The sequence below is a fragment of the Talpa occidentalis genome, unplaced genomic scaffold, assembly GCF_014898055.3.
Source record: "Talpa occidentalis isolate TD23 unplaced genomic scaffold, MPIMG_talOcc4v2.1 talOcc4.16, whole genome shotgun sequence".
In the NCBI taxonomy this organism is placed as follows: Eukaryota; Metazoa; Chordata; class Mammalia; order Eulipotyphla; family Talpidae; genus Talpa; species Talpa occidentalis.
The window spans coordinates 43,037,870-43,058,073 of record NW_023601653.1 but is presented as its reverse complement, the minus strand read 5'-3'; the positions used below and the strand labels follow the sequence as shown (position 1 = coordinate 43,058,073).

At 37.0% G+C, this 20,204-nt stretch overlaps 1 protein-coding gene across 3 annotated transcripts in view; it reads right to left on the bottom strand.

The window, feature by feature from the left end:
• Nucleotides 1-20,204, bottom strand: part of NELL2 (neural EGFL like 2) — a 424,803-nt gene that overhangs the window by 183,696 nt on the left and 220,903 nt on the right. For all 3 annotated transcript variants that reach the window (XM_054696282.1, XM_037514110.2, XM_054696281.1), the window contains exons 11-13: nucleotides 14,445-14,536; nucleotides 12,525-12,627; nucleotides 4,911-5,039 (exon numbers count right to left, since the gene is read on the bottom strand). In XM_054696282.1, the coding sequence (XP_054552257.1) occupies nucleotides 4,911-5,039; nucleotides 12,525-12,627; nucleotides 14,445-14,536 (324 nt within the window). The remainder of the gene's footprint in view (nucleotides 1-4,910; nucleotides 5,040-12,524; nucleotides 12,628-14,444; nucleotides 14,537-20,204) is intronic.

Sequence of the window (20,204 nt, the reverse complement as noted above, 5' to 3'; positions counted from 1 at the left end):
ATGCAAATCAAAACTACCATGAGATACCATCTCACACCAGTGAGAATGGCACATATTAAAAAAACTAGCAACAACAAATGTTGGCGAGGATGTGGAGAAAAAGGAACTCTTGTGCACTGTTGGTGGGAGTGCAAACTGGTCCAACCACTATGGAGAGCTGTGTGGAGATTTCTGGACCTACTAAACATAGAGCTTCCATATGATCCAGCAATTCCACTCCTAGGTATTTACCCAAAGGACACAGAAACATCAATTCCAAAGAGCACCTGCACCCCTATGTTTATAGCAGCACTGTTTACAATAGCTAAGCTTTGGAAACAACCCAAATGCCCAAAAATAGATGACTGGATCAAGAAGATGTGGTACATATATACCATGGAATATTACTCAGCATTCAAAAAAGATAAACACATGCAATTTGCAGCAACATGGATGGCACTGGAAGGGATCATGCTCAGCGAAATAAGCCAAAAAGAAAAAGGAAAATACCGGATGGTCTCACTCATAGCAGGAATCTAGAAAACTTAAATAAGGGACCAGGAAAATGAATATAAGAAAATGAAAATCAAAATCAACAAAAAACTATGAACCAGAGACACTTTTTGGGGGGGGGGGGGCGGAGGGGAAGGATTGGGGTCAGAATGGGCGTTTGCAATTGTATGGGGGAATATAAAAATAAAATTTAATATTTAAAAAAAAATAAATAAATAAAAATACAAAACCAAAAAAAAAAAAAAAAAAAAAAAAAAAAAAACCTTCACTGGCTTCCCCTTTTCCTTAGGGTGACCTTCAAGGCCGTGCTTGCCATCATCAGTCTCCTCAGGCACCTCTTGATCGCTGCTTTCCTTCAGTGCTTCCAGCTGAAGACTTTTAAACATGCTGATCCCTCCACTCAAGAATCCCCCCTTTCCTTCTACACCTCGCTGATTTTTATTAAGCTTTCAGAATGAAACTTTTCTTCAAGTTTCCCCTAACCCTACCACCTATGCAGGTCAGATCTGCCAGCCCATGTCTCTTTCAGGGTACTCACAATAGTTCTAATGAAATACTTTTTGGGGGTAATGAGCTGTTTATTATCTTTCTTGCCTGGGAGAATATCAGTCATGTGTATGTTATTTATGCTTCAATTCTAGCCCAGCCTTGAACGAGATAGGTACTTTATTCAGACAAATACCTGTCAAATGAACAAATGAAGGCCAGCATTTACCAGTGCTGTTTAAACCTTTATCAAGAAAACAGTAGTAAAAATCAACAGTCTCAATGACAGTTTTACTAAAACAACCCCACAGATTCAATAAAGATGCTGCAATATATTTATATCACTTTATAACTGTTTTTTTATTTTTACCTAATATTTATATGTTTATATATGATAAGTTTAATTGTTTATATTATTGTTGATATATAATGTGCAATTGCCCAAACTTAGTTAATGAGAAGTGAAAACATCTTAGAATTAGCAAAAACAGTATTAGAATGAAAAGGAAAACCAAATTTAATCAGAAAACTATTACCATGAATAACAAAAGATGTGTTAGAAGTTCTCATGTATAAAATATTCAAGATGAGTATAAGCCAACACATTTTGCATGATTTTCTTAATTTTTGAAGATTATACCTTTAAATGATACAAATAGCTTGAAAAAATTTCAACAATTTTCAGTATGATGCATTTTGAATGGAAAACAGCTGCAAATTTATACTACACATAAACTTGCAGATAAAAACTGAGTCATCTACTCTATATAATTAAACTAATTTTCAATCGGATGCATTGATAAATAATTTAATGTAGCTCTCTCGCCTCTTCCCTTGAGTTCTTTCTCATCTCAATAAATGGCAATACTCTCCATCTGCTCCTCCTCAATTCTTCTCCACAATAATCTATTGGAATTTTTATATCTTTTAAACAATTTTTATTACTATTTGTTGGCTCTACCTTCCAAAGCTACCTCTTCGGAGAGAGTTGGAGGGCATCTCTCTCCTGCTTCAGGCAAATCTAAAACACTTACAGTCCTCTCTACATTATTGGACTCTGCTTCATTCTCCAATTGCATCGCTGCTTCTTTTTTTTTTTTTTTTAATAGCATAGAAGAACTGCAGTGTAGACCAAAGGTATGGAAGTGAGAAGAAGAGGATTCAGCAGAGACAGAGTGGGAAGCAGAACAGGCGGACTGACTGAAATAAACTTCTGAGGGGAGTAGGAGAGGTCTTCTGTGCCCTATGTGGGTCAGCTCCCTGGCTGGGGATCAAACTCAGGCTGTGGCAGTGACAGCTCTGGGACTCAACCCCTAGGCCACCAGGGAGGCCCCATTTGCACCTCTTCTGATTCATCTGCTTAATCACATTATCCTTCTTCCTGTTTCTACAACATCCAAGCTAGTTTCTATTTGGGATCTCTCCACTTGTAATTCCTCCTGGTTGGAATGTACTGTTTCAGATCTTTCCATGCTATTTCCTTATCATCAAGTCTCAAATCAACTGCCATCACCTCACCCCAGAACCTCACCCCAGAACCTCTCCTCCCTGACTATCCTATCTAAGTTAATCCTCAATCAGTCTTGCTGTTGTCATTCTGTTTCATTTCCTTCTCACTGTTATTGCTACCTGAAATTGTCTTCTCTGTTTCTACATTTATCCACTTACTCCGTCTTCCCCTTTGCATGTAGCTCCTATGTGCATGAATTTTAATCTTATTCCCCATTTACACCCAGTGCCTAGGAAAGTGCTTGGTGCTTACAAAATCTTTATCACATGAGGGAAAACACTTAACAACAATAAAAGCAAAAGCTCGACAAAAATAATCATAACATTGGGCCACCCTGGTGGCACAGGGGTGAAAGACAGCACTAGCAAGCTATCGACAGCCACTGCAGGACTGGTTTGATCCCAGGACGGCCAGGAAGCAATCCACATGGCACAGCAGACCTTTCGTGACTCGCCCGCTGCTCCCCTCAGCAGTGTATTTCAGTAGATCCTCATGTTCTGCTCCCCACTTTCTCTGGTGAATCCTCTCTCCCCCACCCCTGCACCTCTAGCTTACACCCTGGTTCTTTTATACATAAATAAATAAATAAAATTTTTTAAAGATTTATTTATTTATTTGTAGAAGTACTGGGTACAGTCAGAAGCATGGGAGGGCGAGAGAATTCACCAGAGCCAGAGTGGGGAACAGAACAGGCAGACTCGAAATACACTACTGAGGGGAGCAGCAGGCGCTGCAGAAGAGGTCTGTCGTGCCATGAGGGACCCTTGCCGGTGGCCGGGGATCAAACCAGCGCTGCAGAGGCTACGGGCAGCTTCGCAGCCCAGCATTCAACTGCTGCGCCACCAGGTGAGGCCCAATAAATAAATCTTTAAAAAAAATCATAACATTAATATTTACAAAGTGGTATTATCTTATGATCACATGTCATGTGTCTTCATATTATATATATTAACAATACAGTGGGGCTTGTAGATTAGAGAGCTCAAATGTTATAGTGGAAAATACATTATCCTATTAAGTTAGTTTAAATCCATCTCTTGTATAAAAGCTTTCAAAATGAGGAGTTTTAAATAAATAAGTATTATGAATGCAGAAGGAAAGCTATGTTCCTCCTCTGGCAAAAACAAAATGGTCCCTTTAGGATGAAGCCAGAAGCATTTAAAGAAATGCTTTGAGAGCAAAGGTAAATTTAAAAGCTTACAACTGCTATTTTTATTAGGTAACATTACATTACAATGTTATGTAAGTTTCAAATTTGCACCATGAAAATAAATGTGTATATATATTACATTAACACAGAAAGTCTAATAACTTTCACCAGAAAGTTGACTCCCTTTACCCACCCCATTTACCCACCTCCCCTTTCAGCTTCCCTTCTGCTGATGACTAACTGTTCTTACATTCTAAAAGTTTGTTTTTGTTTTATATCGCTCATTTGTGTGTTTTCTCTATATAACGCATAAGAGTGAAATCATATGGACTCTGTCTTTCTCTGTATGACTTATTTCACTATGCATAATACTCAAGGCAAAGAAAATCTACTGAAAGCTCAGGGAAACAGGAGAAGTTTGTTTCCCAAAAGTCAGTAAATCTTATTGCTAAACAGAGGTTGCATGTTAATACCTGAGGTTTTGCATCTCCAAGACCTTTTGCACATCCTTTGTACTTGAAAATGGTATATGTAGAACCCTCCCAATATCCATATACCACATATCACCACATATAGTGTCCCTTACTTACAAGACCTGCTGGCTAGCCACACAATGAATGGGAATGATTCAACTCTGCGCCTCAGGGAAATGAATTACATCTCATGTAATTCTCATGGATTTCCAAGGTCTTAAAAGTCAGAGCCACAATATTTATGAATGTCAAGAGTCTACTCATTTTATTTAAACTGTTTCCACGTGAGAATAAACTATGTTGGATATTAGTTAACATTCTAAAAATAACTCGGAAACTATTTACTCCACTTTTAACTATTGAACACAACCACTAAGATGACTTAACAGTAGCAAGCAAAACAGTGGTGGACACTTTATCTTCCTGTTAATTGATTACTATGTATGTTGCACAACATTGTCTGGAAAAATCTAACGACAATTCAAACTGCAAAGGACAGTAATCATGTCAATATGTGAACGATCTGCATATCTAATGATGAAGAAAGAAGGCAATTTTATGAAGAAGTATTGTTCTAATTCAAGAAACCAGTCATATTAACATATTAGTCTGACATATAGCAGATAGCTAAAAAACTTTAATTTGAAAGATAATTATTTGGGGCTGATTAATATACTTCAAATTAAATTCACTGCTTTTAATGGGCCCATCAACTAGACAACCAGGGAAATTAATAAATTTTGCATGCAGTAATCCTAGGAAATTATACAGCTGAGCTACACATCATTACAAGGATTACCTTCACAATAGGCATTGTCTTCTCGGAGAGCCCTAAAACCATCCCGACAGCTACAAACAGCCCTGTCGTTCAGATTTCTGCAGACAGAATTTTCCATGCAGTTATGCTTTTCAGAACAAAAGTCATAACCTACAAAAACAAACAAACAAACAAAATGTTATTAAGGTAAATGAAGCAATGACAAAGGAAATAAATTTTGCTTATAATGTTCCTTGAATTTTGAATCTGTTTTTCCGGAATGATTTTTAATTGATATCTTCATATAATGTGTATAGGATTCTATGTATGTGCACCAAAAAGTTCTCCATTATGCTGAACTCAATTGATTCCTCCTTCAAGTTAATTCCATGTCTTCTTTGCTTTTGATTGTATGATATCTACTCCCTAATATTCTTTTTTTTAACTCCATCTTTTTTTTTTTTTTTTAAGATTTATTTATTTATTTATTTATTTATACAAGCACTGGGTACAGTCAGAAGCACAGGAGGGTGAGAGAATTCCCAGAGCCAGAGGGGAGAGCAGAGCAGGCAGACTGATGAAGTACACTGCTAAGGGAAGCAGCGGGCAGCAGGAGAGGTCTCGAGCCATGTGGGACCCTCACCCGGCAGCCGGGGATCGAACCGGCTCTGCAGAGGCTGCGGGCAGCTTCGCAGTCCAGCGCTCAACTGCTGCGCCACAGGGGAGGCCCTACTCCCTAATATTCTCATTGCAGTCTTCCAAACATCTGAGCCAAAGATTTTTGGAGTCCAAAATAAAGATTTATAATGTAGAAGATAACAGTGGGAAAATAATCTAAGAATGAACAGTTGAACATTATGAAAGACTCTGGGATGACAGACCACGCCAGATTAAATGTGTAAATCTGTATTTAAAAAATGGAACAGACATACTTTTAAAAAAATAAAAAATGATAGTTACATCACTTTCACAACTTTCTCTGAAAATCTGCAAGGCAAAGCATGTCCATGCCAAGGAAGAGCGTTTTTATGAATGACAAAGATTTCACAGATCCCAGCAAAGAAAAGAAAAACAGAACATTTTATAAACAGTGACACCAATCATGTGTAATTTCTCAGAATCATTTCCCTGTCTGAACCCATTGTTCAAAGATCATCTAAGATATTGAAATAAAAAGTCTGAAAACCAGAATCTATACTTAATGGAAATGACAAGGTTATACATCATTCAAACAATTTTCAAACTTCCCAATGCACAAGTTATCCACCTCACTTTACAATGTCTAATGAATTACTATTTCAGAGCATGTAGGAGAGAAATGAGGACCACAAAAGTATATTCCATGAACCTCAAATAAATTCATCTTCCTATAGCCATGAAAAGACTCATACTTGAGAAAATCATAAAGATGTAAGTTTTAAATTGGTTCATCTTCTGTGTAATCAAATTATCACAGAATGCTGGGATTCAGAGAAAGGTTTGAACAGTCTGCATTACAGCCAGGTTGGATACTCAGGTGCAGTATAATGGTTGGTGTCCATTCCACTGGGGCGCCTAATGATTATTGTGAATATCACCCAAAAACTAAAATATTCCCCCTGCTATATAACCAGTGTATAACAAAGTGTTGTATGTACAACTTAATAGTTCTTAAGAAGGGTGATGCTCTCAAAATGTAATGCATTTATTAAAAGGGGATAGAAAAAAAAGTCAAATGAATCAGAATAAAACAAAGAATAGAAAGCCCAGATAAAATTTAGTCAATAACAACATTTAAGCCACTTGACAACTTTTCTTGACAAGTTTCTTTACTATATAAAATTTCAAGATTAAGGTTGAACACGTAGAAGCAAACAATTCATTTTAAGAAGAAGAAAAGTAAATTTTTTTTCTCATAAGGTCTTTTTTTTAAAAAAATTTTTCTTCAAGTATCTAAGCTGAGACCATATTTTTAAAAATGCATTCCATTATGTTTTTACAATACCTGAAGAAGAATAATTTCAGCTAAAAAGTCATCTTCATACTCTATCAAATAACCAAGCATATCATCAACCTAAAATGAAGAATGTTTCATATATGAAAAAGTTTCATATTTATTCTACATTAAGCCAAAGTTACTGAAATAACTGACTTACCCCTTAAGATATACAGAAATTATGTTATAACACATCTGAATCTGTGTAATAGTTCCTGTAGTGTTCCAAGCAATGTTTAGAGGTCTGTGACTAAGAACAGGAACTATTGCTGATAAATTTTAATTTTTTATGAATTCATATTTTTTCAAACCTCTCTTTTAACTTGGCAATTGCTGTATTTCTTTTTCTGTTTGTAAGATACTGGCCAATCTATGCCATCACTGTCTATGTCACATCTCTTATAACCAATTTCCAGCTACTTCTCAGCAATGGTAACCCCATATCAGCATCAGATACTATGCAATGTGTGATTGATGGAAGAATTTTTCTTCCCTCAGGTAACAATGTGACCCTCCTTACCTATTGTACTTAGGAAGTACTTTACTGTCTATCAGCTGGATATTTTTAATAGACCCAGAGACTTGAAAAAAATTTGTCATTCAAATTTCTGATTTCCTCTAAACAGTCAGAAAACTAAGTTGAGTGATGACACTGGTTGTATTTCTGCTTAGATACAAACTGCCAGGGTCAAAAAAGTAACAACCAATAGGTAGAAGGTTCAGAATAAATTCAAGTGGATTGTTTCTAATCTATAAGGAACAACTTCAAATATCGGTTTAAAAAAAAAAAAAGCAAAAAGCCATAGCCTTGTTACCTTACCTTCATAGTTGCATTTCTATTTGTACATGCTTGCTTTTTTGGAGTTAGATTTACATCCAATCTCCACAATCCACTGATTGTGTAAATTACTAGATTTTACATTAATTGCCCTTGCCAAACCTTCAGTTTTTATCATGGAATATTAGAGTAATATCTACCTCACAAAAATGTCAGGTTCAAATGAAATTGTATAGGTAAAAGCATAACAGCACAGCATTTGTTAATAATTAAAGTGGTCAGGGTGTTACTTAGAAGAAGTCAAATATGTTGAGATAGATAGTTATCACAGAAGTAAATGCAATATTTGTGATGGGTGGATCAATAATCTAACCTTCTTTTGATTTCCTCCTCTGGAGTTAAATACTAAGTTTTATATGCCTTTTGGAAGTTTTTCAAATTTACAAAAATTCCTGTATCTTTTATTAAATGTTGTTCTTTCTATAAAATGTTAATATGGGGCCTCCCTGGTGGCCTAAAGGTAAAGTCTCAGCACTATCACTGCTGCGACCTGAGTTCAATCCCTGGCCAGGGAGTTGACCCACATAGGGCACAGCAGACCTCTCCTGTCTCTCCCTCTGCTCCCCTCAGCAGTGGATTTCAGTTAATCCACCTGTTCTGCTCCCCTCTCTGTCTCTGGTGAATCCTCTCACCTCCTGCACCTCTGGCCTACACCCCAGTTCTTCTACACAAAATAAATAAAAGGTGAATATGCATTTCTCTGTAACTGGATTGAAGGAGAGAGTGCATACAAAGGATTATAAGTAAGAACAATTTGCTCAAAGTTTATATACACAAAGACAAGGTCAGAGAGAACAGAATTGCTTTGTTGTGTGTATGTGTTTTGGTGTTATCCACAGATCCGTCCCCACCTCACACAATGCATGATGAAACAAAAGCTGGATAAAAGTGGGGTGTTAGGTGACTATGACTTGGTGGCACTGCAAACAGAGGAGAAGGAAGGGGAGGAGGGGAGGGAGAGGGGAGCTGTAAACATGGTAACTTCATCCCATTCATCCTCATCTTTCTAATTCAGTGTCCTCACTGCATCGCTGAGTCTCTGAGAAGCTGTAATTTGGAATAAGCTTTCTTAAAAGGGTTCTCACATCTGAACAAAGTAAAAAGCACAGCCCCGTGCCACTGCTTCGAAACTACTACTGCAGAAAATAGTCAGCTGCAGGAGACCTAGCAAACAGTCTTGTTTGGATTTTATTTGGTACCTAGAGATTTGGAGCCTTATTTCGCTGCACAGCTTGGTCTCCAACGGCTGGCCGGGCCTTTAGTGGAAAGGTCCACACTTTAATCTCATGCTCTGCCCTCAGGGAATATTTACAAACTGTTGTTGAACAACTGACTCTTTCAGATGTGTACAGAGCATCTTTAACACCAGGCAGACAGGCCTGGAAACTAAAGGGCAATTTTATTACAAATGAATTTGTCACAAAAAAAGTGTAGGAGTTGACACAAAATGTAGGCCTTGAGAACTTGGCTATTTTTTTTTTATGTTAAAAGTCAGAGAGAAGACCAGGAGAACTCATTTATTTACTCTATATATCTGAAGTCAGAAATAATCTTTATTATAAATGGTGCTAAATGTTTCAAGAAGCACTGACTTAATCCAATTTCAGCTCCAGGGTTATCTAAGCCAGTGGTTCTCTATCCTGACTGTGTTCAAGTATTTACTGGATTTTTTAAAATTTTGTAAACAAGGATCCTTCACTCATTTATATCAGACTCTCATGAAGGGCATGTGGGTCACAATATATTTTGCCATTATATTTCAACTGTGCTATGTAAACATTATTATTTGAAACTCGAAGTAACGAAAATATAAAACAACTCTTGTAGCTAGTTTTTCATTTCTTAAGTTGCTTTTTGTAACATATCAAGACTTTTTTAAAAAGGAATGGAGGTGATAGGGGCATTTCTTGACGTGGAAAGTCCCCATCTCAGCTTCTTACCCAAATCTTGACTAACTTCTATATTATTCACTTTTCTAATCTCTGCATTACTGCTGGCCATTTCTGGTGGATTAAAAATGGCCACAATTTTTTGACATTTCTCCTAGCACAGTGTATTCTTTGATTAGATCATTCGAATATGGTAGCAGTGACACTGTGTTGGTTCCAGACCTAGTCCTTTAGAGACCCAAGCCACCATGTGAGAAATCTAACTATTCTCCTGACGGAGAAATCCAGAGATGATGTGGACAGGAAGAGTCTTCCTACTTCTGCCCAGCCTTCCATCTCCCTACCAAGATGCCCATTATACAGTGAGTCCATTTTGGACCTTCCAGCCCAGGTCATCATCCAACTGAGTGACCCCAGTTAACATCTCATGGAACAGAAGAATCAGCTGGTGAAGCCCTGTCTGCATTCTGACCCACAATAGTGTGCTGTATAATAAAATGGTGGTTGTTTTAAGTCCTGGGGCTTTGAGACAGTTTGTTATACAACAACAGAAAAGAATTCAAACTGTGGTCCCACTGACCAGTAACATCAGTATCACATGGGAGGTTCTTAGAAAGTCAGATTCATGGTCTTGACTCCAAACCCACTGAACCTGGGAGTGCATTAACCTTTCTGGGCTGTCCATGTGCACATTTAAGCAAGAGAAGCACCAGAAGAGCCTACTTACGGCCGCCTAAGACTCTAGTCAAACTGCAGACTGCGGTTCCAGGCCCCAAGTCAAATGCCTGGAATGAGTTCTTCTTAACTCAGCATATTCAGCACATGCTCTGTGCAAGGTCCTGGCACAGGCATGTAAGCATATAAACCCTAGTGGTCTTTCTTGGTTGTTTATCAAACATACTTTGTAGTAGTGCTCCTTAGTTCCTAAGAGTTTCCCAAAGTTCCTTGAAGGGCAGACCCAGTCTTAAACCACTGTGAAACTCCCAAAGAGCCTTTCACAAGACTGTTTTTAACACTCTTAATTTGAAGGGATGGGATAAGGAGTGAAAAAGAAAAAGAAAAAAACTGTATCAACTGACTAAACATGGGAAATGAGGGACCTTATGTTTACTTTTTATAGATTAGGTTTTTATAGGTTTTATAGATTAGGAAATAGGAAATAAACTGTTTTTCAAGGTTTTGGTGGTTTTTTAATTTATTCTATCTGTTTTACATTAACATATTGGTGATTATTGAGACTAGTGCTTGTAGCAAATTTATGGTGGCATGTTACACAGTGCTGACTATAAAAATTAAGAGAGCCAACTATATCCCAGGTGTCATACTAGGAATTAAGGACGTAGAAATGAATACAAAGGTCCATCCCTGTCCTCTAAGTGCAGAGTCTAATGAAGGAGATGGACTCACAGATATATGATTTCAATATAATAAAAGAAGACACATAGAATTTTGTGATCAGGACTCTCCAAGAGTTCTACGAACTCAATCCTTTGGCCTAGTATTTCAATGAGGAAGAATATACCAAGTTGAGAAACCTTTAGTGATGGGGAACTCACTGCCTCTTGAAGCAGTTCACTGCATTTTTTCTTTTTAGGTATTTTATTTTTGTGTAGAACAGGGGTGTAGGCTAGTGGAGGGGAGATGAGAGGATTCCCTTGAGACAGAGTGGGGAGCAGAACAGGCAGATTGACTGAAATACACTGCTAAGGGAAGCAGCGGGTGAGACTGGAGAGGTCTGCTGTGCCCTATATGGGTCAACTCCCTGGCCGGGGATTGAACTCAGGCCATAGAGGTGATAGAGCTGAGCCTTAACCCCTAGGCCACTAGGACAACCCCAGTTCATTGCAGTTTTTAATAGTTCAAATTTTACTAAAAAATTCTAAGTTTCTTCTGTTTATTGGTTCCAGGCTTATCATCAATATGTCTGATGGTCTCTCACAACAGCACAGAAGTCTATGAAGGAGAATGCAATTGAGAAGAAAAGAATCTTAAGTCATTAAAATGGTCATTTCTCCAACCACTATATGGAGAGCTGTGTGGAGATTTCTGGACCTACTAAACATAGAACTTCCATATGATCCAACAATTCCACTCCTAGGTATTTACCCAAAGGACACAGAAACATCAATTCCAAAGAACACCTGCACCCCTATGTTTATAGCAGCACTATTTACAATAGCTAAGCTTTGGAAACAGCCCAAATGCCCAAAAATAGATGACTGGATCAAGAAGATGTGGTACATATACACTATGGAATATTACTCAGCATTCAAAAAAGATAAACACATGCAATTTGCAGCAACGTGGATGGCACTGGAAGGGATCATGCTTAGCGAAATAAGCCAAAAAGAAAAAGAAAAATACCGGATGGTCTCACTCATAGCAGGAATCTAGAAAACTTAAATAAGGGACCAGGAAAATGAATAACTATAAGAAAGTGAAAATCAAAATCAACAAACAACTATGAACCAGAGACAGTTTTGGGGGGGTGGGCGGAGGGGAGGGATTGGGGTCAGAATGGGGGTTGCAATTGTATGGGGAATATAAAAATAAAATTTATTATTTAAAAAAAATAAATAAAATAAATAAAATGGTCATTTCGTTATGTCAAACAAAAACAATCTTAAGAGAAATGAAAAGCAAATCAAAAAGTCAATAAGTAATAAAATAACTCAGCACTGCTGTATAAATTTATTCAACAGTCATTCTGACTCAGAACACATTCAGGGAGAAGTTTAGAGAGGCAGACCTTGAGACAGGTCCAAGCCACCTAGCAGAAACATTCATTTATAGTCAATAACTATAATAAATATTTGATGACTAACAAGGGTGTGCCAAATTAGGAACCATTTAGTCTTTGGAAATTGCTGATGAAAATTTCTATTTTGTGTCAATTGAACTGGTTTCCTAAAATGCTTCATGCACATAACTCTTAGTTTATAGACAAGTCTTACCTTTACAAACTTTGCAACAGCTATGAGACAAGGTAATCTGATGAGACTCTGGACAGTCCAAAGCAGGACAGCCTGAACTCTCTACCAGCTTCATGGTCTGGTCCTGTGAGACAATGGAGAGTAAGTGCTTCCAACTTCTTAATTACTATGAAGTCTTACTATGAAGTTTCCAGATTCAGCATTTCAGAAGGAGTTTCTAATGTGAGAGTAAAATGTTCAGCCTGAAAACCTCTGCATCTGGCACAGCTCACTCACTGATGATATTAAGTTCCAACCAGAGAGCTACCATGTTACAGCCATGGGTACAAATGCCTGGATGATCCTGAACAATTCTGTTAGTATCACAAATATAGGTAACAACTAACATATATTATATAGTAGTAATATATTGATATATATCATATATGCCAAAAGAACATATATATTCTATATATAGAAACAAATAGAATATATATGATATATATGATATACTATGTAGTAGATATTATATGTAATAAATGTTTCATGTTTAATGATATCATGTTTCAAATAGAATATGCATTCTATATATATAGAAACAAATATATGAGATATATATATACAATATAATATATATTATATAGTAAATACATAATATATAAACTTTAAAAATATTTAATATATATGTATGTATACATATATATTATAATGGTAACACCAGTTTACAACACTTACAAGATTTAGAAATATAGGATCCTATGTCTTCAGGCATATGCTACCACACCACTTTTTAAACATTTTCAAAGTTTTCTAAACTATCACAGGTCATTTGGTAAGGAATGTTGGGGATCTCCCACAAAACTATAAGGGAAATGGAGACAGGACTTATGTTTCTTTTCAATGAATGCCTAACATTTTCTGGCACATAATTGGCACTCAAAGAATTCTATGAATAAATGAATAACAATGTAAAATGAATATAGTTCCAGCAACCATGGTAGGCAAAATCCTTCTAAAGGAGACACCAAAATACAAAAGTATTTTCCAGATACAAAGAGCAGCCTTGCCCTTAAGCTTACTTTGGACCTGATACTGTCAGCCTCCGATCTCTTAAGAACAAGGGCAGTTAAATAGGTTATATTACACTTAGCAGGGCATAAGTAATAAAATAAATGTTGGAACTTGTACGTTTTCATTTTAATGCTTCTTAATATTTTAGATCTTCAGATGTAATTTCTATAAATATTGCATTCATGGAAGAAGCACTAATTCTAACATCTTCCTTTTCATAGTTTATGCAAAGGACTTTCTCTGAATCATCATTACATAGCAACAAAGGGCCAGGAGATGTGTACACAGTGGAGTCAAATGCTGTCTTCCTTTGCTTTGACAATTTTATTCAATCTGGTATTTCTATTTTTGGAACCACAGTGGTTTGTTTTTTGTTTTTGTTTTTTTTTTTCTATTTTTACTATGAAAGTCACAGACCCTTTGACATATTTTCAGGGCCACAAGACTGACAATGAAGAAATAAGTAGGAACTAGGATTGGTAATCCAGAGCATGGAGCCATAAGAGCTGCCAATTATATAAAGGTACAAATACAAGAGGAGCTAAGCAGTCTGAAGTGAGAAGAGACATTTGAGGCTCTCTATGTTAAGAATTTAATCAGGAACTACAAAGCTTATGATAATTAGGTAGAATTGGGCAGTATAATCAATACTATTTAGCACATGAGACTCAAGCACTACAAGTATAAAATACACACAAGAGCTAAAATATTATTTTAAAACCACTAATTTTTTGCAAAAATAATGGGAATTTCTACATATTTCAACTCTAACTAGTATCTGGAATTTTCTTTTCCTTAGAAGTTTTGAAGGCACTACAAGGGTGAGAGTTTGAAGAAACAGTTACTGTATTCACATACTAAATTTTAAAAGACTCCTAAGAGTTTCCTTACCTTGCACTCATACAGAACACATATTCCAGAAGAGGAATAGACGGTATTTCTTTCTCCTTCAAAGTAGGTTCGTCCTTGAAATTGGCATATTGCTTTGGGATTAAAAAAATGCATATTTACTTTTTGCTTTTCATTAGGAAAAATAGCTTAGCAGTTTACAGATTCTTTGTGACAATATTCACACATTCTTACACATTTCGGAGTGTTTAAGTGACTATAAGCCCAAATTCAATCTGACATAAGGCACATGTAGGTTCAAGTTATGGTCAATTACATTAAGTTCAGGGAGTAAAATAAGATACAGAAAAAAAGAGAAGGCAAGTTAGGTTTCAACCCTGAAGGAGTGCCAGAAAGGGGACTTGCCACAAAACACTGGGCGCAAGATGAACCCCCACCGAAGGCACACTTAACACAGGTGCTTAGGGCAGCTAGAAGTTAGGGACAACACAAACAAAAAAATAGTTCATTTTTCATATGCATTACAGAATTTTAAAACAGAAATCTAGAAGCTAGTTTACTTTATATATTTTTCATGGAGATGGCATTGGCTTACACCACCATAAAGATCCAGAGACAAGGGTCATGACCTTCAGATGTATGTCACCACATGTGAATTTATTTTAATTTTAGGAAAAACATGCAGATTTTATATTTTATGGGCATTATTTTATTTGTAAATATATGTGGATTAAGGCACCCCATTTAGGAGGCTGAAAGGTCATAATCTGGGCCTCCTGGCTTCCATCACAATTAAGTCAGAATTTCTAATACAAAGAGTTGCTGTGCTGTGAGGGGATATTTCCCACCACCCACATTGCACTTCCCCTAAACAGAGACAGACTTACCCTTAAGCTAATGAAGCTTAACTTTCAGTGTCCTTTGATTTAGACACCTTTTAAGAGTCTCAGTTAACTTTTGTATTTGTTTTTATTTTTTTATTTTTGCATTACAAGAGCTGGGGTATAGGCCAGAGTTGGGGGTTTGGGGGGGGTGAAAGGATCCACCAGAGACAGAGTGGGGAGCAGAACAGGTAGATCTACTGAAATCCACTGCTGAGGGGTGTAGCGGGTCAGACAGGAGAGATCTGCCATGCCCTTGTGGGTCAGTTAACTGGCTGGGGATCGAACTCAGGCCATACAGTGACACAGCTGATACCCAACTCCCAGGTCACCAGGGAGGTCTCCATAACTTTTGTTTCTTTTGAAAGGGCATTCTGTAACAGCTAGATCATCCTAAGCTAGTTTCTCGAAAGATCAAGTGAAAGCAATCATCTGATAGGTAAAGACCCAGATACAGAATGTAATTTTAACTACACAGATTTTACAAAATGGACTTGCACATTTTTTAAAATACCATTGTAGGAAGTATTATCCTCTTCGGATTTTGCATATTCCCACATTGCTTATTACAACTGATAACAAAGAAATTAAGATCTATTTTTATTAATAATACTACATATACACACACATATATATGTATGGTTGTACAGATATTCATACTTAAAATATAAGCCAAATTTCACCTTCATTAAAACATTAAGTGATTATTTAAAAATTGCATATTTAAAGACTAGAAAGTATGCACATTTCTAAAAAAATATGATCCTCCAACTGATATCCTTATCAGCTTTTATTAACAACTTCACTCCATGATATATATCACTGGCAAATTGATTTTAAATTTTTGGAGCTTGCTGAAAAAGAATACAACTTTCTTGCATAAATTATATTGCTTAAAAGCCGGCCGAAGCCTGCTCACTCATGAATATTCAAAATTTGTCAGTTGTATTCTATCACATTATGAATTAAAATAGCATGTGTATTTACTTAATGAACTTGCTGGATTATAAAATACATCTCTCTAACACATAATTTTTAACAATGTGCTATTTTTTTATGAGCTCCAGTAACCTCAAATACATCAAATCTGGCAAACTGTGTGTTCAGTAATACTTAACAAGTACCACATTTTGTAAGATAATGAGAATAAATAGAACCTTCTTACAACTATTCTGCATCTGTCATTCAAAGATTTTTAAGCCTACTGTATTACATGATTTGATAACTGCAGCCTACTCAAATCCAAGGATATGTTAAAGAAAAAAACCTGATGTTCCCAAGTCTTTCTTAGAACAGAGGGGAAAGGAATCACTGTAGAAAAACACAAGGGTAAATTCTCCTTTAACAAATTCTTATGATCATTTAATATTCATGCAGAGCAGATGGACCTTCTGTTCTAAACTCTTAATTCAAAAGACTCAAGTAGGCAACTTGTGGGACAATAGGGCACCAAATGGAGCTTGGCAGAGAGAGAAAGCACAAAAATGAATGAGATCACAATTGCTTCATTTCCTTTCAAGCAATGAGCACAAACAGGGTGAACTTGGCTTAGGGGAAACCCAAAGTGAGTGATCTTTGTCTCATTTCTTCATTAACCAATTGCTATGATTCTCCATATTTTTCATATTTTTCCCCAAATACCTTTTAATGCCATCAGGATATGTCTTCCCGAGACTGGGGAAATTTGTTAAGAAACTCAGAAAAGTTATTATCTTTCCAAAAAAAAAGACAAGGAGTCCTACAAGGAATCATTAGGATGGTTCTGAGATTTAGGAGTAGGCGAAAGTCATATTAATTTACTAATACATTTAGCTGACAAATATTGAGCTCCTACTACATACTGAGTAGTCTGCTAGGTATTGAGATTCAAAGAGGAATAAGACATAATCCAAGTCCACACTGCACTGGGAGAGACAGTTTCATACACAACTCCAATAAATGCCCAACTAAAGCCTTATGAATAAGAAACTCATCAGTTATATGAGTTTCAGGAGACTGAGTGGTGAACTTTCAAAAGGGACAACTGAAGTGAGGCAAGAAAACAAACAAGAGCTGGTGAAGGGCCCAGACTTTGGTAACAGCAGGAAGTCATCATCACCCCAGTGCTACAGAACAAAGAAATTGTACTGCTGAAGCCCGAGGTGACCCACAGCTATGAATGAGGAGCTGCCAGTGGGGACCATAATCACGAGAGGCACAGCCACTGCCAGTAACACAGTCTGGTACAAGGAAGGAGCAAAAAGGACACACAGGCAACTCTCTTTCCTCCTGCCTTCCAATTTGTGCCAATGCCACCAACTGAGAAAACTAGCTGGCAAGGAGACCAGGGTAATAGGGTTTGCACAGTCAGGCACCTGAGCCAGTAGGGCAGAGAAGGGAAGAAATGGATCTGGGTGAGCAGGAGGAACAGCAGTTGGTTATCATATTAATTCACCTTAATCCATGAAGATGTCCTAGTGTGTAAGGATAGATTGCTGAGAGGGGTATGAGAGACTGGAACACAGAACAAAATTTTGAAGAGGAAAATAAAGACTTTTTTTAAATGCAGATCCAGGAAAAATATAGCTAATCAAAATGAGGTCTACCCACAGGTTTATGGTCAACTAATATTTGACAAAGGAGCAAAGACTATGCATTGGAGCAAAGAAAGTTTGTTCAATAAATGGTGCTGGGAAAACTGGGTCGCTACATGCAAAAGAATGAAGCTTGACCACTACCTCACACCATATACAAAAATCAACTCAAAATGGATTAAAGAACTAGACATAAGACCTGAAACCATAAAATACATAGAAGGAAATATAGGCGAAACACTACGTGATTTGCATATCAAAGACATCTTTACAGACACTTCACCCAAAGCAGTGATAGTGAAGGCAAAGATCAACAGCTGGGACTACATCAAATTAAAGACCTTCTGCACAGCAAAAGAGACAATAACAAAAACAAAGAGAAACCCCACCAACTGGGAGAAAATTTTTGCACACAACACTAATGATAAAGGACTGATCACAAAAATCTGCAAAGAGCTGATGAGACTCAACAACAACAAAGAAAATAATCCAGTCAAGAAATGGACAGAGGAGCTAAAAAGAAACTTCTCTGAAGAGGAAATGCTAATGGCCAACAGGCATATGAAAAAATGTTCAACATCACTTGCAATCAGGGAAATGCAAATCAAAACTACCATGAGATACCATCTTACACCAGTGAGAATGGCACATATTAAAAAAACTAGCAACAACAAATGTTGGCGAGGTTGTGGAGAAAAAGGAACTCTTTTGCACTGTTGGTGGGAGTGCAAACTGGTCCAACCACTATGGAGAGCTGTGTGGAGATTTCTGGACCTACTAAACATAGAGCTTCCACAGGATCCAGCAATTCCACTCCTAGGTATTTACCCAAAGAACACAGAAACATCAATTCCAAAGAACACCTGCACCCCTATGTTTATAGCAGCACTGTTTACAATAGCTAAGCTTTGGAAACAGCCCAAATGCCCAAAAATAGATGACTGGATCAAGAAGATGTGGTACATATATACCATGGAATATTACTCAGCATTCAAAAAAGATAAACACATGCAATTTGCAGCAACATGGATGGCACTGGAAGGGATCATGCTCAGCGAAATAAGCCAAAAAGAAAAAGAAAAATACCGGATGGTCTCACTCATAGCAGGAATCTAGAATACTTAAATAAGGGACCAGGAAAATGAATAACTATAAGAAAGTGAAAATCAAAATCAACAAAAACTATGAACCAGAGACACTTTTTGGGGGGGGGGGGGGAGGGAGGGATTGGGGTCAGAATGGGGGATTGCAATTGTATGGGGAATATAAAAATAAAATTTATTAATCAAAATGAGGTCTACAGCAGAAGGCAGGATAAAGGAACCAAGTCCTAGAAAGATCAAGTGTCAAAACAGAAAAGAAGGTAGATGAGGCTTAGGCCCAGGTTTTCACCAAGGCCAGACCCTGAAGGTATCATGGACAGAGCCCAATCACAATGTACCTGCCTGCTTACCTTCCTCCAGTGGAGATAAAGTCAAACTAAAATCCCTTCCTCAACAAACAACAAAGGGTTAGTCATTTTGCTGTATTGATTGGATTTCTTTAATTCCATTACATTTATATGACCCTATTTAGAGGTTTCATTTATTTTCTTGTTTTGGGATGTGTGCGTGTGTGTGTGTGGTATGTGCAACATTAAGTTATTTGTGATAAAAATGAATTCTTATTAATTTTCTGCTTTAATGTAACACCTTAAAGCAGAAATTATGCCAGTGAGGCTACATATTCAAAGACATATGAGAAGGGATTTGTTGAGTATATTAAATATATATATATATATCTACGTTATGATATGAAGTATCTAGAGATGAATATTAATTCATTCATACAGGCTTATCACTCTGCAGACTAAGAAGACAGGTTTTCATGAAATCAGACTAACCCATAGCATCACAGCTACTCATAGGTTATTAATGTCAACCAACTTCAAATTCATATTTGCTGGTATATGCTACAGTTTTCCTAACTCCACTGTAGTACTTTTCACATAATGGTCTGTGAAGGAGGCTAAGTAGAAAATTTAGAATAGAAGTGTCACAAGATCAGAAACAGGAAGTGGAGGTAGAAATGATAAGCACAGTTGTTAAACCAGCTATATATTAATAAATGAAAATCCTTAGGCTCGGGCTGCTATTGAAAGTATCCCGAGGCTCAGACCAGAGTTGGGGATATGGAGATTGAGAGACATTATGTTAGTGGGCAACTCTAAAGGGAAGTGGGATGGCCAGGGTGTGAGTCCTGACCTGTACTTAAATAATATCTCAGAACAAGACTCAAGGGCAGGCACACAGAAAGGTTAATAGAACGTTTATTTACAAGGGAATTGAAAAGAGGTGGGGCAGAGAGTG